The following is a 25,243-nucleotide window of genomic DNA, read 5'->3' as shown; positions in this document are numbered from 1 at the left end:
TGCATTTGCAATGAGCAACATTGAGAGATGAGGTAATATTGCCCTCAAGACAAAGAATGATAGATCCTCAGGCTCGGTGCCCGTGTCCTGTCTGTTGTCACGCACCGCATGTGCAGACCTCCATTCTGAGCCCTCAATGGGGAAACCCAGGGGATGGAACACTGACACAAACCAACACGAAGCTCTGGCTACTGCTTTGGCCATGCGTAAGAAAGCTGCTCGCCCCTGATTCAGCAGTCTGATGTCTTCTGCAAGTATCCATGGAAATTTGACAAGGAAGTTAAACTTATTAACTTGCAAATAAGGTAAAATCCCAGATGCTCTACAGTTCTGCACAACGACTTACAACAACACTGATCTGCAGCGGAGACAGAAAGAGACTGCTTGCTTGAATTCCAGTCAACCCTGCTACCTGATGGACTTCTAGATAACTGCTGAATGGATTTCCAGAATTCTGAGGGTCTGCTATGTGATTATAGGGATTAATTAAATAATAACCAGATTGTTAGATTATTCTCCAATTATTTTTCCTTCCAAAGAAAAGTACAGTGAAGGGCATTGTTTTTCTTTCTTCTGTTACCATTTTACTTAATGTCATAATTAAAACAGGGCAAATCATCAGGTTAAATCATCTACTACCCAGAGGAAAGTACTATTCTCCAGATCTTACACTAAGTACACAGCAGTTCACAGAGGCTATTCTGGACATTAACTATCAGATATCAATCAGAATCTCAACTCAGGACAGCCTTACTCCAACATCCGTGCTTTCAATTATTGGACTCTACCTTGCCCCCAACCTTGAATATAATTTTAAAACGAGAGACAGCTTATATTTTATGTATCATTACCAATCTCATCTAAAAGAAAATGAATTCACATGCCCAAGGGATCAGATTGTTTACTCATTCAATATTTGACAAGCAAGACTGTATTCTGGAAACATGTTAATGTGCTTCATAAAGGGCTACACTCTCCAATTATCAACATGATGACAGGAACGCTAAAATTCTCATTATAAATCTAGGTGTCAAACAATAAATCATATGTCACATGGAATTCTATTTTAGAATATAGTGCTAATAACTCAACAGTGTTGGGAGGGAAGAGCTCATCAGGTAAGAAATAATGAAATAAGGGGAAAGGCATTTTGAAGTTTCATGATAGATCCACCAACATAAAAGTTGTCATTTGAAAAAGGATGCATAGCCCTTAATCAGAAGGCAAAATTTGATGCATAGGTTATAATTATTTCTGGTATGTTTATAGCCTATTTAAGTATTTTCTTCCAAGCTTCTTTCCCTGAGTTCCTTTTTTTTTTTTTTTTAATATTTTTATTTATTTCTAGGAGAGAGAGAGAGACAGCGTGAGCAGGGGAGGGTCAAAGAGAGAGGGAGTCACAGACTGAAACAGGCTCCAAGCTCTGAGCTGGCAGTCAGCACAGAGCCCGACGCGGGGCTCGAACCCACAAGCCGTGAGATCATGACCCAACTGGAAGTCGGATGCTTAACTGACTAAGCCACCCAGGCGCCCCCTGAGTTCCTTAATTATTGGTGGATTCTGGGAAAAAAAATACCCTTTCTGAAGGAAGTGTGTGTGCATTTGGGTGTGTGTGCAGGTGTGTGCTCATAACCCAGAGTCTCGTAAGAGTTAGATCCAGCGGTGCCTGGGTGGTTCAGTCGGTTAAGCATCCGACTTTGGCTCAGGTCATGATCTCATGGTTTGTAGGTTCAAGCCCTGCATCGGGCTCTGTGCTGACAGCTCAGAGCCTGGAGTCTGCTTCGGTTTCTGTCTCCTTCTCTCTCTGCCCCTCACGCCCCCTCTCAAATATGAATAAACATTAAAAAAAATTTTTTTTTTAAATAGCCAGATCCATTGGTCTCCAATCTGTGCACACAAAAGGGTGGACAGACAACAGTGACAAGAAGATTATAGTATGCACGGAACTACAGAAATTCCTCTTCCTCACAACATCATAGAGAGCTCTGCCAGGTAATCCTTAAACCCAATCAGAGAAGACTATGCATGGGGTATGCTTACAGACTCTAAATACTGACCCCATCACTGAAGGGTTAATTTGATATACCTAAACTACCCAATACAGTCAATACATCTAAACTATTCTGTTTGTGGCCTGTGTTTTTTCATTTGTCACATCCAAAATTCTGTTAATTGCAGTTAAATCTTGATATACGTGCTATTCATTCAAACTGGGTGTGTAGACTTTGAATATGGGGAATGTGAAGTTCACCTGTAGCTTTTGGTTGATTTACAATTGCAAAAAGCCAAGATATTATGAGCATAATAGTGACACTCTATATTCATCACCTATACACATACATTCATTGAATAATTGTATACTTTTTTGTAATACTTTCCTTTTCCCTATGTTAGATTTGTTCTGGCTGTAGAAATGCAATCTTATGCCTGTTGAATCTAATCACTAAAAAATTTGAGGTTGTAGTTTGTATGTCCTCTCCTGAATTATGTCTCCCTATTTAGTCATTTTTTAAAAAATGTTTATTCATTTGAGAGAGAGGGAGAGAGAGAGAGAGAGAGAGAGAAGCAGATAGTGAATGAGGCAGAGGATCCAGAGCCTGTATTGCTTTGACAGCAGCAAGCCCGATTGGGGCTCGAACTCTCAAACTGTGAGATCATAACCTGAGCAGAAGTTGGACACTCAACTACCCAACCACCCAGGTGCCCTTTCATCATTTTTATTATATTTTACAAAAGCATGTGCCCATGATATTGGGGGGAGGGAGCTGGCTCTGCACTGTAGATATTTGAGAAGCCCTCGTGTAGGTAATAGCTGCTGATATATTCATCTCCAAATGACCTAGTTCTTAGTTACGCTGGACTGACACGGTTCTATTTTTGTATTTGACACCTTCAGTTCTGAGAGCAAGGAGGAGTCCAGAGCCCTGACTAAGCCTTGGCAGGGCTCGCTGGGAGTGCTAAGGACCCGGCAGCTGGACTAGGAGAGGCAGTGAGTCACTCACTCCTGCCTGATTTTCCCCTCAAGCCCGTCGCCCCAGCCTTGTTCCTGAGAGACTAAAACGCTCAAGGCAAAATGGATTCAATGCACAATTTTGCCTCAGGTAACGCGTGGGAGTAGCAAATTGGATGACTTTTTACAAGGATCCTGTAAACACCACAGTAAAAAGATACAGACAAGGACAGCTGGCTTCTCTATACCCCCAGGTGACTCACTGAGTATAAGAAGGCGACTCAGGCCAACACTGGGTATTTGAACCACAACTGGTACGTATAACTATAACTGAAGCTGTTATGAATCATAATCCAGTAGATGATGTCTTCTTTGGCTGAAGTCAATGGAAGAAGAGCTCGTCTATGGGGTCAGAGTCCTAGGCTTAACCTCAGCTTCTGTCATTCACCTACGTGTGTCCTTGGGTCAGTCTCCTTTCTCTCTTTCAGCCTCACGGGGCTCATGCTCAAAGGTGTGTTGTGCAGATGAAATGAGAGAATACATCGGGGAAAGTCCTTGTCTGAATGCCTGACACAGGATCACGGATGGGTACCAGCAGTGAGAAGGTGCTGAGGACAATGATGGTAACAAAAAGTGGCTACTTCTGGACTTAGAAAAGGGTTGCCCAAGGCATTCTTCTCCAAGTTTCTTCAGATAGGATAACCCGCTGCTCCCAGCATTGGGAGGTATGAATGGATGAAGGAAGAACTGCTTTTTGGAGTGAAAGGAAAAGGAGCACAGGGAGTTACAGTAGTGAACGCTTATTATGTACTTTATTTGGAGTCAAGACCAAATTGGTCTCTGCTCCACCTTTTACTATCCGTGTAAATTTGGGAAAGGGACTTAAGCATGGGCTCTGTGTCTCAGTTTCCTCAACTGTCATATGGGGTTAGTAACAGTGAGTCCTAGAGTTTTGTGCCACAGAATTATTTTCAGGATCAAAGGAGATACTCTAAGAAGAGCTCAGACCTGAATGAGGCAGCTAGGAAGCACTCTGTGATGAATGGCTGAACAAGATTTTTTTAAAAAAGTACCTCCTGGTTTTCCCCCTTTGTCATTGTCACTTGTCCTCAGCGTCCTTGGCTGCCTCCCTCCTCTCCCCAGTGTCTTAAAGTTGGGCTTCCCCAGACACCGGTCCCATGTATTGGCTTCCTCGATACAAATTTTCACTCCTTTGGCAGCCATGTCCAATGTCACGGCTTCCAACACCAGCCCTCTGCAGATGACACAGCTGTCTTCTGAACCCCGGGCTCAGTACCCTGCCTGCTCATCCCTCTGCCCATAGGTCTACTCAGCACCCCTAACCCAGCATGCTTGTAATCAAGTCCAACCCCTTCTACTCACACCCTTCCTTCCTCACTTAAGAGCGAGTCCGTCCTCCTAGACACTCACATCAAAAGCCCTGATGTCCTCTGTGAAGTCTCCCTCACCATGTTCATCCACCATCCCTCCAGCCACCCTGGCCAGGAAGCCATTGCCTGCAGATCTATGGTCCTATCTGCTGGGAATGTTCTTCAGCTTAGCTAATTCCTTCGCCCCTTACACCCCTTTGATCCTAATGTCATTTTTTCATTGTTGCCTTCCATGACTACTATGTTTAGAACTTTAACTCCCTTGGGGCGCCTGGGTGGCTCAGTTGGTGAAGCGTCTGATTCTTGATCTTGGTTCAGGTCATGATCTCATGGTTTCATGAGTTTGGGCCCCAAATCGGTTCTGTGCTGACAGTGTGGAGCCTGACTGGGATTCTCTCTTTCCTCTTTCTCTGTCTCCGCCATATTTACACTGCCTCTTGCTCTCTCTCTCTCTCTCTCTCTCTCTCAAAATAAATAAACATTAACAAAAAATTTTAAGAAGAACTGCAACCCTCCCCTCAATTATCACTCCACCCTCACCATGTCTAAGCCCTTACTTCTTATTATAGAGCAACTTTTACCTTCTTATATACTCTATAATTTACTCACTTGCCATGTCTAGTTTCTGCCATCCCCTCTGGGATGTAAGTTCACAAGAACAGAGATATTTCTGTGTTTTGTTCACTCATGGATCCTAAGCCCCCAGAGCTCCATCTGGCACATAGCAGGAGTCCAGTACGTATTTACTAAGTGAGTATCTGCGAAATGTAATCTCCTACGGGTTGGCTCATTAACTTAAAGAGATTGGGTGGCCATGTCTGGATCCTAACATAGGCCCACGTTCTTCCTACCACACTCTCTGCCGCCCAATACTAGCCATGTATTCACACAGCCCATCACTTCAAGGGACACACTGCTGTGCAGTCAACTAATGTCAAATTGCTGTTGGAAGGTCATCACACAAGCAGCATTTAACGAGCACATTTACTGGGTCAGAGAGTAAGACAAATGACAAGGATTAGCAAGCTCAGTTCATCAGTTTCCAGTAGTAAGCTTAGATCACTTAGCTGAGTTTCCTTAAATAAGAATCCCTGCATGGGGGCCAAGCGAACGAACTGGATTCTCCTGGGGCCCTGAACAATTAGGTGACATGAGGAAAGAGCATTTTCCCTAACATCATAACTACCAAAGCTCCTTTGCCACTTTGTATCCTGCGAAAAGGAATTCATTATGAGAGCCTGAAAGATCTGGTCTCTTCTCTCGGTAACCAGAGAGACTTTGCTGGGACAAAGAAACTTACTCACCAGGATGAAGACCGTAAAGAATATGACAACGATCGCAGCTGTGATGAACAGCTTTTTCCGAGGAAACACAGCAGCAGGTAGGAGGAACACAAGCGCAAAGCAGATGGCGCCTCGGAGCCCTCCATAGGCAATGATGAACTGATCCTTAAAGGTCAAGGGGATCGTCCGGAACCAGTTAATGACCTGAGTCAGGACAAAGACACCTGAGAACGAAAAGCAAAACCAAAGAGAGCAGACTGTGTGAGGCCAGAACGTGAAACCAATAAGATTCATTTTCTACACTTCTGTGACACACGGGCAGAGTTTGGAATCGAACAAGCCCCACCATCTTCCCCTTCACCTCTGCTCTCAGGCACACCCACTCATTGTTCCAGGATAGCAGCTGAAAATGCGGACTCAGAGAGGCCCCAAGAGGTTAGTCTGACTTACAGCACAGCCATGAAGGTACTTGGGGATGAAAAGAATCTATTAGGCATGGGGAAGAGGAGGAGGAGAGGGCTGGAAGAAGATAAGGAAAAGAGGAAGTAGCAGCAGTCAAAGGGAGGGGCAAGAAGAAGCAAGCCCCATTCATCTGAACACTCATTTGCAGACCAAACACCATTACCCAGAGCTCTCCAGATGAGACAGAAGGCAAGCGTGAAGCACACGAAGGCCCAGTTCCACTCATGGTTCTTTCCAACAGTGGACACGCCCATGAAGATGAAGATCAGGGTCTCACTGACGCTGCTCAGCATCTTCATGAAATACTTGATGGTCGTGTAGGACTTTTGAGATACGTTTTCCTCCACATACTTATTCATAGTCATTGCACAGGCAGTGATTCTGCAAGAAAAGATACAGCTCCTGCTGAAACATGACAAGGATCCTAATCAGAAAATGAGAGTCAGCAATTAAGGGCTCAGTGGCGGCTCTACCCTTCTACCGTCACTATAGAGGTATTGATCAGTTGTTGTCAGTGAATGTGATGTGCACCATCGGAGCCCCACTGTCTCTGGACGTCGTCATCAGCACCTATGGCTTGACCGTCTCAGCTCTGTCCAGCTTTGTAGTCTAGGGGTGTGGGCACCTGCCAGGGTCACAACAAGTCCACGATCAATTCAAAACCTGTTGTCTTCCTACAAAACCAGTTTCGTCTTCTCCATCCCTCCAGTGCCTAAAATGCTAAGGTGTTACCTAAAATCCTAAACTTCAAACTGTAGTGTCCTTGGCCTTCTCGCCCCTGACATATCTCCTCAGTGCCCCCCCGCCGCACTCCACCACCTAATTGGTCACCAATTGTTTTCTACCTCTCAACCTGAATATCTCTTGGACTCTCTCTTTTTTTATCCCAAAGCCTTAGTTTTGAGTCTCATTTCTACTTATCTATGGTATGTACTTCTAGAAAATTCACAATGTATTTATAGGCTCAGGGAACTCTTGGAGGAAAGAGGCCCTTTTTTGTTTTCTCCAATATTTCAAAAACTCTGCGACTACAGAGCCTTTATTTCCTCTCAGACTATATCCATTTTAATAGAGCACCTGTGCATTCTCTGGTAAGGGAAGGGATTTAGGGTTAGGTTCATGCTCCCAAGTTGGACGTCCAAAGCTCTTCCCACTCCTCCCTCAGTGGACAATTCCAGTGTCACCTCCCACACACCCTGGCCACCCAGTATACACCATAAGGCTCAACTATAATTTCCCCAACACGCCCTACTCTTTATTGCCTTCTTGCCTCACCATGTGCAGAAGCTCCTCTCTGACCACCTCAAATGGCCACTACAGAGAGAAATTCAGTATGACCTCAATGACAGCTCATTGTAGGTTCCATCGAAAGAGACACAGATACTAGACATCGACTGCAGCAACATTTTTCTAGATATGTCTCCTGAGGCAACAGAAATAAAAGCAAAAATAAACTACTGGGATTTCATCAAAATAAAAAGTTTCTGCACAGCAAAGAAAACAGCCAACAAAACTAAAAGGCAACCTACTGAATGAGAGGATATTTGCAAATGATATATCTGATAAAAGATTAGTATCCAAAATATATTAAGAACTTCCACAACTCAACACCCCTAAATACCAAATCATCTAATTAAAAAATGGGCAGAAGATGCCTAGGTGACTGTTAGTTGAGCACTGACTTCAACTAGGTCATGATCTCATGGTCCGTGAGTTCAAGCCCTGGGTCGGGCTCTGTGCTGACAGTTCAGAGCCTGGAGCCTGCTTCAGATCCTGTGTCTCCCTCTCTCTCTGCCCCTCCCTGACTTGTGCTCTGTCTCTGTCTCTCAAACATAAAATAAACATAAAATTTTTTTTAATGGGCAGAAGATGTGAACAGACAGAATTTGAGTGAGCTGACCGCCTTCCACAGTGTGATCACCATGCCATGAACCAATTGCTGGTCATGATCTGTGAAGTTTTCTACATTTAAAGTTTAAAGTCATTTAAAGTTTTCTAACTTTAAAGCCATAGTGACCCTGAATGCATCCTGCCCCTAATCACTGCAGGTAGTCCTCCTTACCCTGAGAAGACTGCTGATATTTTAGGAAAATCCTCCTACTGTGAACCCAAGGATAGGCAAAGAACACAAACCTAAGGGCTCTCTAAATTAAGACCTAAACGGGTAATCATGAATGTATTTCATTGCAAGAAAAAGACCTGTTTTTTACACACACAAAAAAAACCATGTATATATTTTTTGTGCCCCTATTAAAAGAAAACAAAGACCCCATCAGGTCAAGAACCATGCATTTAGCTACAATGTCACTGTCCCCAGAACGAGTGGGTACTTCTTTTAGATTCATATGTGGGAGGCATGCATAATTCATGTGGTTCCTGAAAGAAAAGAGTACCTTACTAAATAAGCTAATAAAATTCAGCAACCACAAACACATAGCAAAGCCTTTGAAATAGCTGAAGGCTTGTGTAATAATAAGCAACTTTATAGCACCCCTGCTCTGTGCCAGGTGCTATGCAAACTCTCTGTATGGATTAGGTCAGTTAGCCTCTTTACAAGCTTCTGAAGCAAGTTCTCTTATCATTCCCATTTTACAGATGAGAGAACAAAGGCAGACAGAGGCCCTCTTATTCAAGACGACACTGCTAATAAATGGTGGTGCCAGGATTGTTACTCAGGCAGTCTGACTCAAAGCCAGCACTGTCGAGGATGTCACCCTTGTTCCCAGGGAGCCCTGTTACTTCCGACTGGGAAGAGGTCTTAGTCCTCTCTGAAGCCCTGGCTCACCTTTCTCAAGTATAAGCTCCTCTATATTAGCTCTGTATGGCTCTGTAAGAAATCAGCCAGAACTTAGCAACAACGACACAGATTCATCATGTTAGGCTTCCAGTGGTCAGCAGTCAAAAACCACTCTCACTGGGCTGAAGTCGAGGCACTGATAGGGTTATACTCCTTCTGGAGGCTCTAAGGGAGACTGTTCATTACTTTTTCTAGTTTCTGGAGGCCACTCCCAGGTCTGGACTCATGAGCCAGTCATGCCAGCCTCTGCCTCCTTGGCCACATGTCCTTCTGACTCTGACCTTCCCACGACCTTCTTAGTATCATTGTGATTAGATCTGACTACCCAGACAATCCAGTGTCATCTCCCCATCTCAAGGCTCTACCTTAATCACACCTGCAAAGTCCCTTCTCCCATGGAACTTATTTGCAAGGAGAGTCTGGGGATGAGAATCTTCAAGGGGGCATCATTGAGCAGATCACCTCCCATGTGTGGTGGCCACAGCCATGGGCGTGTTCCCGCATGAGCATGGCCGTTGCTCAAGTGTGCTTGGTGACAGAAGCTAACAGAAGCTCAGCCACGCTAATTTGAATAAAAGGCTGGAACCTCCACCAGCAGGCGAGAGAGCCAGATGAGAAGGAAATGGTAAGTGGCATCTCTCTGAGCAAGTCTACAGGGCATCTCCCTAGCCCCCCAGGGAACAGAAGCCATTTGTTAACTATGCTGCTGAACATCTTGTCTTCCATATTTTAGTTTCTCTTTAACTGGACATCAAAAAGTAAGATTTACCCAATATAAAGTAATGAAGGCAAAAGCCAGATTAAGCTGATTAAGAATCTAAAGCATAATAGAGGTGCCTGGGTAGCTCAGTCAGTTAAGCGACCGACTTATGGTCATGATCTTGTGGTTTGTGAGTTCAAGCCCTGCTTTGGGCTCTGTGTTGACAGCTCAGAGCCTGGAGCCTGCTTCGAATCCTGTGTCTCCCTCTCTCCTGCCCCTCCCCTACTCACATTCTGTCTCTCTCTCAAAAAACAAACACTAAAATATTTTTAGATTAAAAAAAAACTAATGCATACTATATTTTATAATAAAAAAAGACATATATACAGCAATACAAACTAATGAGCATTTATTCAATGCTGTCAAGTTGAAAATTTGTAACAAAAACAAATTATAATGGTTCTATTACTTCCTGAAATTCTCTAATGCTATGCAAAGCGTGCTTCAAAATGATTTTATTATAAAGCATTTAAGCTTAGAGACAAATATACAGAATAAACACCAAAGTACTTACTGCCCAGCTTTCTAATCACTTTATTTTTTAAAATAAAACATCAGCTGTAGAGTTGAAATCCCTACATTTTTCATACTACCCCTATTTCCCTCTCTCCCTCCTGGCATTAGATTTTAATCATTCAAAAAGTGATTTTTAAAAGGCTGGAGAATATTGTTTTTGTGAATATGGTAAACATTTCCCTCTAAGATCGCATTCCCGCCAGTTACTGGGCAAAATGTAAACCATCTACAGGTAAAGGATTATCTCCAGTTCATTATGTGAGCAATTTAATAAAAATTCAATTTGGAGATTATTGGAAAATACAGCTTTGGTGTAAGAATTAAAAAAATAAATGAATTTTACATGAATGCCTGCGGTATCCATTTCCATTGCTTTGTGTCCTTAACACGACACCCCGGTGATGCTCATGTCTGCCAGACACGTCACTGTAACTTAATGCCGTCTCCTACCAGCACAGTGAGACACTTGCAGAAGAACGGCCCTGGCGGGTATCAGAGGCTTCAGCCTCCATTAGGTCCCCATTCAGGAAGTGTGGGCATGTCTACAACATAGATGCACCCTACAGGCTGGGGACAAAAGTTCCAAATGTCCCTCTTCTGCTCTGTCATGTACAGCTTAATGCGCACGGCTTCTCAGGCAAAGGCCAAGTGGTGTTTTCATTGCAAAGAGGTTTTTTGTTGTGCTGCACTCCGACCTGAAGTCAAACCACCTCAATGCAATCATCTCGCAAGTACACAAAACTACCAATTAGGGAAGCAAACACAATACAGTCCCCAAGCGATAGAGAAGAATAGAAACCTCCTCTCCTCTCTGCAAAAACCGTCATCCGCAGCTGACAGTCTAGGCACCTTAAACTTGCATCTTCATCATTTTTCTAAAAGCAGCACAAGAAACTTACGAGGTGGTAATGTTACAGTCTGGTGTCTGACTGTCTTCAGCCTCACTGGGTCTGAAGGGTGTGGCCAGAGTGTCCTTGGGTACAGGGTCATGTCAAAGCATATCACAGTAGCAATGTACTTACAGAGAACTAAGATTTCTTCCCCCATCAGCATGGGAACACATGAGGATTTCAGGGCTGAAATCCCTGTCTTCTTGCCCTCCTTCTGAGCATCAGAGTGATAGATAATATCCACACCAAAATAATAACCTAAATAGAGGTGCCTGGGTGGCTCAGTTGGTTGAGCATTGGACTTCGGCTCAGGTCTTAAGTTTTTTGCAGCTCTTAATTTCAAGCCCTGTGTCAGGCTCTGTGCTGACAGCTCAGAGCCTGGAGCCTGCTTTGGATTCTCTGTCTCCCTCTCTCTCTGCCCCTCCCCCACTCATGCTCTGTCTCTCTCTGTCTCTCAAAGATAAACATTAAAAAAAAAAAACTTAGTTCAAAATAATAACCTAGACACTCATTTTAGAAAATTCTAGTTGAATCTCTTAACTCTGAAGGTCCTTCAAATATAAAACCATTGGCCTTTAGAATTTGCAATAGAACCTTACTTTTATTAGCCTGTGTCACTGAGTCACCCCCCCCTTCCCATGCACATTATCTTTCCTAGTCTCCATAGCTAGCTAATATGATTATGAAGAACAAGTTAATATCAACCAACATCTTAGCATCTACTCTGGGTCAAGTTCTGTGCTAGGGTCTATGAAGATAAAAGCAAGTAAGACACAGCTTCTATTTTCAAAGGTTCCTAGTCTCAGGGGAGAAAGGATCACACAAAAATAGCATCGTGACACAACAGCGCAAGTGCCAGATATGGGGACTGGAAATGAGGCTTTGGGAGTGCAGGGAAGGAAATCACTGTATCTGTCACAAAGGAGGAGACATTTGAGCAATATCTCCATGGCTACGCAAAGAGCTCATCAAGCAGGAAGAAGCCAAGCAAGAGAAGAGGCCAAAACAAAAGAAACAAACAAAAAAAAAACAAAAACAAAAAACAAAAAAACCAACCAAAAAACCCAAAACCAAGAAGCAAACAAACAGAAAACAATCAGGTTGACATATTCAGGGAACAGGGAACAATCCGATTAGTCAGAGATGACAATGTTAAAAGAAAGGCATGAAGGACCAGATAATAAGTGACTTGGTTATATGTTATGCTTAGGAGTTTCAACTTTATTCCAGAGGGTGGAGGGAGAAAAAATGAGAGATCATATCTTTGGTCATATAATTAATGCCTATTTCCCCAACCCAACTGGCAGTTTCATGATTAAAAAAAAAAAAAAAAAAAAAAAAAGTGTCATCAATGTTTCACAGTGTCCAGCAGGTCATTAATATGTTTCAAATCAATGACTACTGTGGATACAGGGATGAGTTGTTCATAGAGATGGTGGTGTGGTGTGCACAGATTCTGTGTTTTAGCAGAACTCTGAAGGAAATGCAGAGACCAGATTTGGAGGGGCATGAACCTAGAGGCTGGAGTCAACTGATTTCCTACAACGTCTGTCATTTGGTTTGTAAAATCCATCATAGCACCTACCCGGCCCATACAATATCCCCAAGCGTGTCTGTGTTTTGACAGGTGTCGGCTTCTATTCGGTGGGGCCACATGGAGGTAAGGTATGTATAGAATTCACTAGTGTTTCCTGCTTTGTTATTACCTTACCTCATGTTACATTTTAACATAAATGTATGGTGATTATCACCAATTTAGAGACGGAGAAGCTAAAGGACTATAATTAGTGGTTTTTCCATTCACCAGCAACTGAGGTTTTCTTCATCACTAAATCATGCTAAATACAGCATACGTGAAATTCAGGCCAGCTAATACTATCTCAACAGAGTCTCTTGGGGGGGCAGGGGGGAACAGATTTTGTATTTAGAGAACCTGTCATTGGACTATTTCTGAATAGAAAACTCCAACAAATCCTTTTTTCTGTACTACCAGACTGCAACCCAGCAGTCCAAGAAGCCATTCTTCCACGTATGCTCATTTCCTTCTACCAGAATGAAGACTTTGAGAAAGCAGGGCTAGCATTCATCCACGCTTACCACGGTTCACTGCATGCTATGGTACTGAGTTTCATGTTCAAATAATCCTGACTGAGCTTAGTTTAATGAAAGTCCAGAACCTTTATTTAGATGGCTGTGATCTGTAGAACAAAAGGGACCAGCATCAATACGAAATGCATAGCCTGTGTTTACATGCATATGGTGATGCCATGCCTCAGTAAATTCAGTCTATAAATACAAGTGCTTTTACTTTTTTAAAGGTTTATTTGAGAGAGAGAGTGAGAGGGGCGCCTGGGTGGCTTAGTCGGTTGGACGTCCGACTTTCGCTTGGGTCGTGATCTCGTGGTTCGTGGGTTCGGCCCCACATCAGGCTCTGTGCTGACTGCCGGCTCAGAGCCTGGAGGCTGTTTCAGTCTGTGACTCCCTCTCTCTCTGACCCTCCCCTGCTAGCACTGTCTCTCTCTCTCCTAGAAATAAATAAAACATTTAAAAAAAAAAAAGAGAGAGAGAGAGTGTGAGAGAGAGAATGAGTGCAGGAGCAGAAGTGGGAGAAGGGCAGAAAGAGACAGAAGAAGAGAGAGAATCTCAAGCTCCATGCTGTCCAGGCAGAGCCAGACACGGGGCTCGATATCACAAACTGTGACATGACCTAAGCTGAGATCAAGAGCTGGATGCTTAACCAACAGAGCCACCCAGGCGCCCCACTTTTATGTTTCTGAAGAGTAGTCAATTCTCTAATTTCCACTCCCAGATTAGGAGACTTTTTCTGTAATCTGAACTGCTTATTTGAGTTAGACAGGTAAAAAGAATGTTGCAAAATTCTTTTGCTCCTATTCTATCTCTGTGTGTGAACTTAAAAGGTAAGGATCCAATTGTAGAAAACTACAGTCCAAATAATAGCTGTATATTCTCAACAAAGACTTTGCCAGATATGAAAGCATACTCCACTAATCAGTGTCAAGCATTAGCAGTGACAAAGGACAATTAAAAAGCTTTCTCTGTATTGACTAAAGCCAGGTCTCGTGGTGACTCAGGGTACACTGTATGTTCTCAGAATAAAGTACTCACTCATGTGAGGTAAATTAATTATTCCAGGGCATGAATTTACCATATAATGGATTGCCTCTTCTACGAAACCTGACAACCAAAAGAGAGAGTTTGACATATGAGAAAATGCAACAAAATTTGTTTTTAAAGAAGGATCCAAGCATAAGAACTGAACAATCTTTCTTAAAATAGCAAAGAAAAGTAAACTATTATAAATACCTGATTATTCATGTAGTCTTACCCATTTCATGGATTTACCACATCTTGTGTTTCTTCTCCTTTATAGGCTTCAAACTCAAGTCAACTAATGTTTATAGGTCACTCACTGACACTTAGAGCAGTCATGACTTTGTGAAGACACACAAAAAATCACAGTTCATTGTCAATAGCGTAGTGACACACAAGGCATCCAGGGACCCACAGAGTCCAGTGATTGTGGTTGGGGAGTGGTAACAAAGGTCTTGTGTCAAAGTATATATAGTGTATAAGTATCGCTTAAATATAGTATACATATATATACACACACACATAGTATATATAGTATTTATAGTATATAAAAGTATATGTAATGACTACAAAGCCTTGTACAAATGCAAATGCCTGGGCCCCATCCCAGACCTACAGAATCAGATCTCTGGCTGGGGCCTGGGACTCTGTATACGCAAGACAACCTTTCCAGGTGATTCCTAAGTACATCAAAGTTTGAGGAAAGCAGGAGGAGTTACAGGCAGAGGGTTCAGGGGAGTCAGAATGAATGAGAAAAGGGGCTGAAACTTGAATCATGTTATTTACAATTTTATTGAGGAGTGAAACTAAGGGCCAATGTGAGACGTGAAGACGGAATTAAACTTTACCACCTATTTTCGCCTTCCCTTCTCCCAGTTTCCATTACTTGGTTCTGGGTGTAGGTTCTATCTTCTCTTGCCTGGACTAGCACATAAGAGTCTGCACACATTCTTGTCCTGGCAAACCTCTGCCTAGGCACCTTCACTCTACTGTCAGAAGCTGTTTCCTCTCCTCCTGCCCAGACATCCAGACGGCGAATCCTCTGCCTTGGGGGGCATCCCGTGAGCCTGAGGCCACGACTCTCTACTGGCTTGCATCCTCCAAGTGCTATGAAAATACTATTAGTTTGATGTGTGATGGCATAAGAAAGCTTTAGAGGCACTCCATCTTCACCATCAAGCAGAAACAGTGTGTCACCTCTTTGCTCAAAGACTCCAAAGGTTCCCAACAGCCTACAGCACACAAAACAGGGCAAGACCAAGCATCCATCACTTTTCCCATCACCCCGGGATTCCATGCTCTGGATGCAGCAGAGCTTTTCACCTTCACATTCTCCCCTACGCATCACCCTCAGCATATAATGCCCTTCTCTTCATCACTGAAGCTTCAACTCAATAGGTCACCGGTCCCACCCTCACTATACGTTACTACAAAGGAGTGAGCTTTCCTGGACAACTTGTAGTCAATACAGACTGAGAGGCGGGTCGCACTGAAATTAAGTTTAACTTCACCACCTTCTTCCAGTGCTTCTCCCCCGACAGGACTGGTCATGTGACACAGTCTGACCCAATCACAGTCCTTGTTTTGAAATTTCTTCTAATAGGAGCTGGCAGAGTAGAACTCCCTGAAGTGGTAAGAGTTGCAGAGATATAAAGCCCAGTCTGTCTGCAATCCCTGCTTGATGTTTTAGAGATGGCTGGCCTATCAGAAGGAAGCCATCACACAGAGGAAGATGAGAAAGAGAGAGGCGGTTCTGGCCTGGGGTCCTATCACCCCAAAGCCAAATCTACACCTGCCCTCACCAAGAATTGATTGACATGAGCCAATAAATCTGGTTTGATTTTGGTTTCACTGAGTAACCAATAATTTGGTTTGATCTGGGTTTCCCTTGATTACACAGAGCTTCCCTCTACTGTCTGAGCTGGGCTCCTGCTTACAAGGACCCCAAGTGACTCTATTTACCTTAAATAGCCAGGGATTAACTGCGGGGTGCAAGTGGGAAAAAGAATCTTGGCCACTTTTCCAGATCCCCTGGGAACACCAAGAAACACCCTCATGTCTGATTGATGTAAGGGAAGTGGTGACAGAGGGACAGGGCACACTGACAGAAAACACAAGAGCATCAAGAGGAGCTGCTCACAGCTGCTCCATGGCAAAGGTACCAACAGAGGAAGCCCCTGGGTTCATTCCAGGCTAGCTTCCTTCCCCCCACAGACAACTGGCTAACAAGTCCATGAAGGTTTGTTATGCAAGGTGAGAGACAGGTTTTCCTTAGGGTGCCTATCTTGTTCTTGAAAGAGCACACATTGACTCCCATTGCTGAATTCCCTCACAGAGGGAATGGGACACTGATTGCAGCCATGTGGCCAAAGGCCGGTGTCCTACTCACCAGTACTAGCTGGGAGTTACCGCATGCTTCCTTTCAGCATCGGTTTCCTGCAAACATTTTCATCTTCACAGAGATGAAAACAGAGAAGGCAATTCCTTCTCGGCAATCATACACCACTTACATTTCTGATTTACAATCTTGTGTTTGCATTTTGGCTCACAGATTACTAGGAAATAATGTGAGCCTTATTTGGGCAATTTACCAATACCCAAGAGAATGGAAGAGGAAAGTACCACTTGGAAGTAGCGTGCTCTGGACCAAGAGTAACCTAGCGACACGGTGCTGTGACTATTTTTACAGAAACACAAACAAGAGTTAAGAAACCGTTCAAAGAGCAAAGTAATAGTAACACCAGTATTACCCGGTTACTGGTTACTATCGAGAACCTATCTTCATCAGAGATCTCAGGAAATGGGGTCTTAACGTAAGAGCCAATTGTTAAAGTTCCATGTAACTTACATGGAGCAGGCAAACACCAACAGTGTTCCCTAAAATAAAGGTGCTTGGAAATGACACACCCAAGGAGCCACCAAAGCCCTTCAGTGAGGAATGAAGGCCTCAAATTCTATTACTGTAGTCATCTGTTCTTAAAAAAGAAATCCGTAAGATGCATCTCACAAAATGAAACACATGTATGGTGGCATTCACTGTGACAGCTACTGCGAAATAGCCCCATGTCATTTCCTGCCTTCTTACCTACCTGAAAATGCCCAATTACAAACTGTGTGACCGAATCATATACCACTCTCGTAGTTGAGAACTCCAGGGCTTGAGAACTGTGATTGATACTCCCCACACAGAGGATTATGCTAATGTTTTTAATGTTTTTACTTATAAGAAGACGAGGCAGTAAAATACATTATATTATTCTGAACACTGAATACTATGCTTTTACTTTGCGAAAATTGTTAAAATACCCAACCCTGGGGAATCCGTTTTAGTGGAATTTGCTCATTCCTAATGCTCTGATGACTCTTCCTCAGGGACTCCCCTTAGCCATGTTGTGAGGAGTTTATATCAAAGCCCTAAGTGTGGATCTTGGGGAAACATTTTTCCTTTTCTCGCAGTGGCTTTAATTTGACTTCTTAAAAAAATTTTTTTAATGTTTATTTATTTTGAGAGAGAGAAATAGAGGGAGAGAGAGAGAGAGAGAGACAGCAAGCAGGGGAGGGGCAGAGAGAGAGGGAGAGATGGGATCAGAAGCAGGCTCCAGGCTCTAAGCTGTCAGCACCGAGCCCAATGTGAGGCTTGAACCCATGAACTGTGAGATCATGACCTGAGCAGAAGCTGGATACTTAACCAACTCAGGCGCCCCTAATTTGACTTCTTAATCATCACAAGCCACCTCAGGAGAACTCTCCGCCATCTCTTTGGTTATTCCTCTTACTTTCAGACCTTCCTTATTCTCAAAGAAATGTTCTTTATAAACAGCATGATTAACATCCATGAAGGGAATGTATTTCTGGGTTTTTTTCTCCATCTTTTCTTGCCCTGTTTTTTTATTTTATCAGATGGAAGAAAAATATATTTTAACAAGTCTTCAAATATCCAAATAGCAAAGACTAACACTGAACACTATAGAACAGTGTTATCTAATAGAAATATAATACAACCAATCTGTGTCTTTTTAAAGTAGCCGTGATTAAACATGTAAAAAGAGAGGCATATGGGTGGCTCAGCAGGTTAAGTGTCACACTTCAGCTCAGGTCATGATCTCATGGTTCGTGAGTTCGAACCCCATATCAGGCTTTGATGTCAATGCAGAGTCCGATTCAGATCCTCTGCACCCCCCGCCCCTCCCCATTCATGGGCATATTCTCTCTCAAAAATAAATATTTTCAAAATGTAAAAAGAAACTGGTGAGATTAATTTTCATAATATATTCATTTAATTCAACAATTATTTATATTACTTATTGGCACTTTAACATGAAATCAATATAAAAATCATTAATGAGAGTTTCTACAATCTTTTCCTACTAAATTTTAAAAATCTGGTATATATTTTAAACTCAGAGCACATCTCAACTTAGACTAGCCACATTAAAAAAAAATTATGTCTTTTATTTTTATTTTGAGAGACAGAGACAGAAGCGAGTAGGAGAGGGGCAGAGAGAGAGGGAGACACAGAATCTGAAGCAGGCTTCAGGCTCTGAGCTGTCAGCACAGACCCTGATACGGGGCTCGAACCCACAGACTATGAGATCAAGACCTGAGCCGAAGTCGTACGCTTAACCCACTAAGCCGCCCAGGTGCCCCTAGACTAGCCACATTTTAAGTGTTCAAAAAGCCACCTGTGGCTGATGGTCACCACGCTGGACAGCACCCAGGGAAAATGTGACACCCCAGTGGTTCTGTTCCTTCTTCCAAAAAACCAAGCAAGCTCTGTGGTTCATCACTTTGACTCTTTCATCAAACAGTTTAAACCATAAAAATAAATCCAAGTAAGTTCATGAATCACTTACACTACTCTGGACAAGTACTGCATGATCTCACTCATGTGTGGGACTGAAAAAAACCAAGGTCATAGAAATAGAGAGGAGACTGGCAGTTAACAGAAGCGGGGAGTGGGGAGGTTGGGGAGCAGGTGAAGGGAGTGAGAGAAATGAAGGTGGTCCAAGTGTACAAACTTCCCTTATAAGATGAGTAAGTTATGGGATCTAGTGTACAGCAGGGTGACTATAGCTAGACCTTACTTATTTAGAATAAGTTTCTTTTTTTGCTTTAACATTTATTTTTGAGAGACAGAAAAACAGTGTGAGTGGGGGAGGGGCAGAGAGAGGGCAACACAGAATTCAAAGCAGGCTCTAGGATCCGAGCTGTCAGCACAGAGCCTGATGTGGGGTGCAAACCCAAGGACCATGAGATCATGACCTGAGCCAAAATCAGACACTTAACCAACTGAGCCACTCAGGCACCCCAGAATAAGTTTCTGTCCATGTCTACACTCCAAAATATTAGAGTGATATGGAGTTTGAAACCGCTATAAAACAACACTGCTTAGAGAAGACAGAAGGAGGGGGTACACGTATGTTCCGGGACACGTGCACAGAAGCCACAGGGCTCCACGACCCAGGCCTGTCCTTAGAGCATCCGCCACCCATTCTTCACCTGTGATGCCTCAAGAGTTCTAGCTGGGCTGCACTGAAACCAATAACCGACTCGAAGTGCCGGCTGTAGGATTAAGTCAATTCTTATGCAACACACACTCTTCTTAAAGGCCGTTTCTTCTTTGAGTGTGTGCAGGGAAAAGTATGAGCGTTGGATGTGGAGTCTGAAGTTCAAACTAGAAATAAGCTGATGTGATCTGCTTGCTCTCTGTTTAGACAGGCTTTAAGACCCACTGGATTTGCTTGGGGGCCAGGCCACAGTGTGCAGTAACAGATTACTTGCAGGCAGACAAGTATTTATTCTGGCTGCATTACCCAGATTGATTTATTAAAGCTCCAAGTCACATTCTTACACTAAGCAAAACATTCAGTAAACATGAAACAGGTCTAGGAAAAATAAATAAAAGGAGCCTGTCTTACATATACACACAAATACACGTATATAAGTTCATATGTAAGCTTTTATGAATGTCCTGCAAAGTCCTATGTTCTTTCTTCCCCATTATTTGGAGAAGAGCAGAATACATGACTGTTCTATAAACAGGAATATTCTGGCACACTGGTCCATGATTCCATACGACTGTATCTTAAAGAGATGGTCTCCTAAATGCTACCGATGGCGGGCAAATCAAGAGGAACCAGGATGGAAGCTCTAAAATGGCAAACAAAGGCATGCTTTCCTATGTTTCTCAAAGCTTGAAAAGGTTGACAATTACCAATACATACGCAGAGAAATGAGGAGAGAGAACACGACCTTCACATCTTCAGCAGTGACTCCTCAGTCCAGCTCACTTGCCCCACTCCTAGACTTCATTTCTGAGCTTATCATTCTGGAAATTCCCTGTTAAAATCTCACTTAAAAATTGTCCTAGAAATGTGCATTTTTTTGAAGTGGACACTGGGACATTACTGGCCTGGCCTGATAACTGGAGACCTAGGGTCCAGGCCCAGCATCCAAAAATTCACCCGGAGCCATGTTTTTGACCACCTGAGCCTCAGTTTACTCATTCATAAGTCAGGACTAATACTCTTTCCTACTTTGCCATAACACCGCTAGAATAATTGAAATAGCAAATAGAAAATATTTTAAGTACCCTCAAGAGAAGGAAAATTAAGGAATTAAGAATCCATGGGAAAAGAAAAAACCTAACTAAGAAATACTGGGTGCTTACTCTCCTATCTGAAGGAGGACTCAGCCATTTTTTTAAATTCCCAGAGCACCTCAAAAAGTAATCAGTATTTCCCTGCAAGCTGCAAGCTGCTGTGGAGACTAACCATCCCCTCCTTCATGACAGTGTTTTTAGCACCTCATTGACTAGAGCACAGGGGACATGGGGGGCACAAGGTGCCTGATAGGGGCGCCTGGGGGGCTCAGTCGGTTGAGCATCCAACTTTGGCTCAGGTCATGATCTCACAGTTTGTGAGTCTGAGCCCCATGTAGGGCTCACTGCTGTCAGTCTGTCAGCACAGAGCCCGCTTCAGATCGTCTGTCTCCTTCTCTCTCTGTCCCTCTCCTGCTCACACTCCCTCTCTCTCTCAAATAAATAAATAAATAAATAAATAAATAAATAAATAAATAAAATATTTAAGAAAGAAAGAAAGAAAGAGAGAGAGAGAGAAAGAGAGAAAGAGAGAAAGGAAGGAAGGAAGGGGTGCCTGATGTCCACAGGAAGAGAACAAAGTCCTACTTCAGTTCACTTCTTTGTGGATCTGATCTATGGAATCATCTTGGACATCTGTTTGTGTCTTTGGATAAGCAAAGGGGACAATGGGAGATCAGCAGTGCTGAACATGAAGTCCAAAACATGCAAACCAAGACATGCATTTCTAATGTCAATAACTATTCTGCTCCCTCTATGTGCCCTACTATAGTGCCGTGATTCTCAAAGATGTCTAGCGCCACTGAGACATGAAGTTCCTGGTTCAGGGGATGATGGAAACTTCCTCTTGACTCTAGCTGCGGTGCTGTGGGGCTGCCTGTGAAACACACACGCACGTGACATGCACTTTTCCTACTGTGACGATTTGCTCCAGGGTAGAAATGAACAGAAGAATATCAGGAAAGAAGGAATTTCATCTATCCTCCTAGCATTTGCAGCTAAAACCCTCCCGAACACACAGGAAGACAGGACTATAATTAATTCCTTAACATTAAATTAGCTTTATGAAAGTGTGAAGAGACCACAAAGGGAAAGCCAGACCTAGGGATGCCTAGAAGTCAGCTCTCCAAATAGCTTCTATAAGACAGAGGAGCAGAAGACAGACAGAACTCCACCTTGTGTTATTTCACGTACTTGTCAGTGAAAATCAGATCTCACCACAATTCCATGACAAAATAAACAGCTGCGAGGGGGAGCTTTTGAATGCCTGCTGTCCATCACCCCTGACATCTCTCCAAAGAAACCAAGGCGCTGAATTCCTGCCCAGCGCTTTCCTACCTAAAAGACTGCATTTTGAGCCCAGACTCAAGTCTTCTGTTCTGTGGAAGGATGTTTCTTTTTAATCAGACTTCTGTGTTAACTTCCTGCTCACTGAGAGATCTCAGCCTAGGACAGGCTGCTGCCTGATACCCTGATAGCCCACCCAAGACAAAGTGCAATTACAGAGGGTTACAGGATCTGAAAGGCAATCAGAAGGGGAAGGGAGAGGAAGGAGCCATACTTGGAAGGAAGGAGGGGAGGGAGAGGGGGGAGGAAAGCAGGCAAAACTCTAGCAGGATAGATACAGTTTGCTACGCTGTTTTCCAGATTCTGAGAGGGGCTTTAACCTTTCTCTCTGTGCCCCAGCTGCCTAACCTCAGTGCTTCTTCTCCTTTCTGTTGGGCTGCCCGCTTCTCTTAAGCAAACAAGGGAAATCACGGAGCATGTTCCACATGGCACATGCCTTCACTCCCATTAACCTTAAAATTTGTTTTTAAATGGCAGAAGAGTGCAATCAGCATGAAGTATGATGGGAGCTCTTAAACCCAGGGCAATTTAAATGCAGAAGAAAAAGTCCCTAGCTCTGTAAAAGGAGCGCACATGGTTATGTGATTTTAATTGCATCATTAGAGTGGATCCCCTGGACCAACATCCTAAGGTAAAGACAGTACTTAAAATGGGGAAATGCACATAGTGCACTTTTCAAAGGGGCGACACGCACATCTATGAGGTACACCATATAGAAGCATCACGTGTAGGCGAGTTCCGAATAGCACACTCACTACCCCACATTAGAAGACAGGGTATTCCTTCTGAGAACAAACACTGTCCAGCATCAATCGGTCCCTTCACTGGCTATCAACGGGTAATGGGTGTGTATGGTGATTCCAGATCCAAAAATGTTTAAATCTCCTGCAATATCTTATTTAACAGTTAATTTATTATTTTAGTGTGCCATGTGCAATGACAATATTCGTGTATACGTAATCAAGGACCTTTCTGTACAGTAAGCTGTAAAATACGCGTTCACGCTGAAGCTGGAAACGGGGGTGGACTTTTTCTTCCATGAACAAACCACGCAGAGAATTCCCTGTGCTATCTGCCAGGGATATGTGGCCCTGTTTGTCCCTGATTTCCCAATTCCCGGAGCAAGTAAACCTATAATCCCATCTTCACCGGAGGTCAGGACCTTGGTGCGGCACCGACTGACCAGTGTGTACCCTGGGCCTCACAGACATTTCTAGGCAAGATGCGCCAGGACCCCGAGCCCTTCCAACATGTCAACTATCCGCACCACCCCCCAACCCTCACCGTACTCTGGATCTTCCCACCTCAGTTCCTGCCAATTGCCAAACATATTTAGATAATTGTGTGGGGGTTCTAGAACTTTTACTTATGCACGTAGTCAAAATATACTCAAGGCTCTGACACGAACTGCTGTTAGAACACTACCGGAACACTTGACGCAGAGCCCCACGCCCATCATTCTTTGGAGACCTTGTAACTAGCTGATCACACACTTTCAATGACACTGGTCAGAGAACAGTGAGGAAGCTGGAAGTCATACAAATGATATGAATAGCAACCAGGAAGATACAGAACATTTCACTACTGGGTCAAACTGGATTAATATGTTGCTTTATTTAGGTTCCCTGGGAAACAGAAAACCACACAGCCTTTAGACCTCATGGCTTGCACTATAATGGATTCCACTCTCCTTGGGGAGAGGCACCTGACTTCTTCCACCACAAACCAAAACTGCTTCCGATACAGCAGCAGTGATAGGAGGTGAAAAACAAATAGTCCTTAATCAAAGCAACCTTTAAATGAGGCCACAGGAGGAAACTTTGAGAACCAGGCCTGTGTCTACAAAACTCAATGTGCAGCAGGGCTGAGCATAGAGCCCAGCACATGTCTAGCTGTAAATAAATCTTTATCGAAATGAAATCTTATAAAGACATTCTATTACTAAGCGTTTCTCACCAACCCCATATAGGGCGTGACCATAATATAATAGGCTTGTTTTTGGAAGCTACAAAAACAACCACACTCAACAAGGAGCCTCCTTCAAAGTGACCCTGTGAAGGCTAGAATCCGATCCAAACACCACCCGTCTCCAGCCTACATGCAGGGCTTCTTGAGGAAATCCCTCAGAATTTGTGGGTGAATGATATACTAACTGTATCTTTAATAAAGAACTTCTTGCTGTATATATTTCTCACTTTATAATCATACCTCTTTTTAAAAAGCTAAGCTAAAATGACACGATGATATCTTTGAATTTTGCTTTGAATGACTTACACCTATTATTTCAAATCAAATCGAGCATGCAAAGCAAAGGCTCCCTACTACTACTATTATTCATATGAATATACATACGCAATTCCAGAACTCCAGATGCAGTTTGGGCAATCTGACCTTACCTTGGAGTAAGTTTTGAGCCTCCCACATGAGCAACCCCTGAGTGAGCATCAAACTCTGAAAATTCTTGGTGCCTGGTAATCAATCCCAACAGTTTATTGTCATATTTCATATAAGACCCAAGGGAGAATTTTTTAGTAGTTTTCCATTCTAGCACCAGATCGTTTTAATATGAATTTGGCTGAATGTCTTCATTTCTCTGAAGCTAAGAGTAAGGAGAATCTGCTTTTAATATTTCTGAAAATAACTTAAGAAAACCTCTTTTGTAAAATGGATTCAACCTTAGTATCTTGGCTTAGAATACATCAATTTAATGAAACGTCATCATGAAGTGCTTCTAACAAAGAGTTAAATACTTACGCCATGATACCTGAGAGGTGAAACATTTCGGCTGTTATATAGGACAAATAGCTGTACAGGAAGACAAAGAGTGGCTCAATCACTCGGATGTTATGCGTGAACCGAGTAGTAAATGCCGCTATAAATCCCAGGAAGATGCCAATCAACACCCCACCAATTCCCACAACAAAGAAGTTTGCAATTCCAGCAAACACGTCAATGGTCTCAATGGTTTTCATCTGGCAAAAAGACTTGAACAAGTTGTACAGGACCTGTGGGAGAAAGAGAGCACATGGTCAAGACCCCTTCCAATTTCCCCGTTTTACCTGTGGCCACAGAAAAATCCACCTGGCCTTCCAACAAGGACGGACATTCCTTCTGTGTACCCAACCTGATGACCAGCGG

The 25,243-nt window shown here is 43.2% G+C and overlaps 1 protein-coding gene across 1 annotated transcript in view; it reads right to left on the bottom strand.

Moving 5' to 3' along the window:
* The window catches only part of SLC9A2 (solute carrier family 9 member A2), a 93,436-nt gene that overhangs the window by 23,416 nt on the left and 44,777 nt on the right, over positions 1 to 25,243 (bottom strand). Inside the window, exons 3-5 of the mRNA XM_039223195.1 lie at positions 24,860 to 25,110; positions 6,250 to 6,467; positions 5,646 to 5,848 (exon numbers count right to left, since the gene is read on the bottom strand). Coding sequence (XP_039079126.1) covers positions 5,646 to 5,848; positions 6,250 to 6,467; positions 24,860 to 25,110 — 672 coding nt within the window. The remainder of the gene's footprint in view (positions 1 to 5,645; positions 5,849 to 6,249; positions 6,468 to 24,859; positions 25,111 to 25,243) is intronic.

This window comes from Hyaena hyaena, unplaced genomic scaffold (assembly GCF_003009895.1).
Source record: "Hyaena hyaena isolate Hyena2069 unplaced genomic scaffold, ASM300989v1 scaffold_1287, whole genome shotgun sequence".
In the NCBI taxonomy this organism is placed as follows: Eukaryota; Metazoa; Chordata; class Mammalia; order Carnivora; family Hyaenidae; genus Hyaena; species Hyaena hyaena.
Note: the sequence above shows the minus strand (reverse complement) of the source record. Positions and strands in the feature narration are given on the sequence as shown.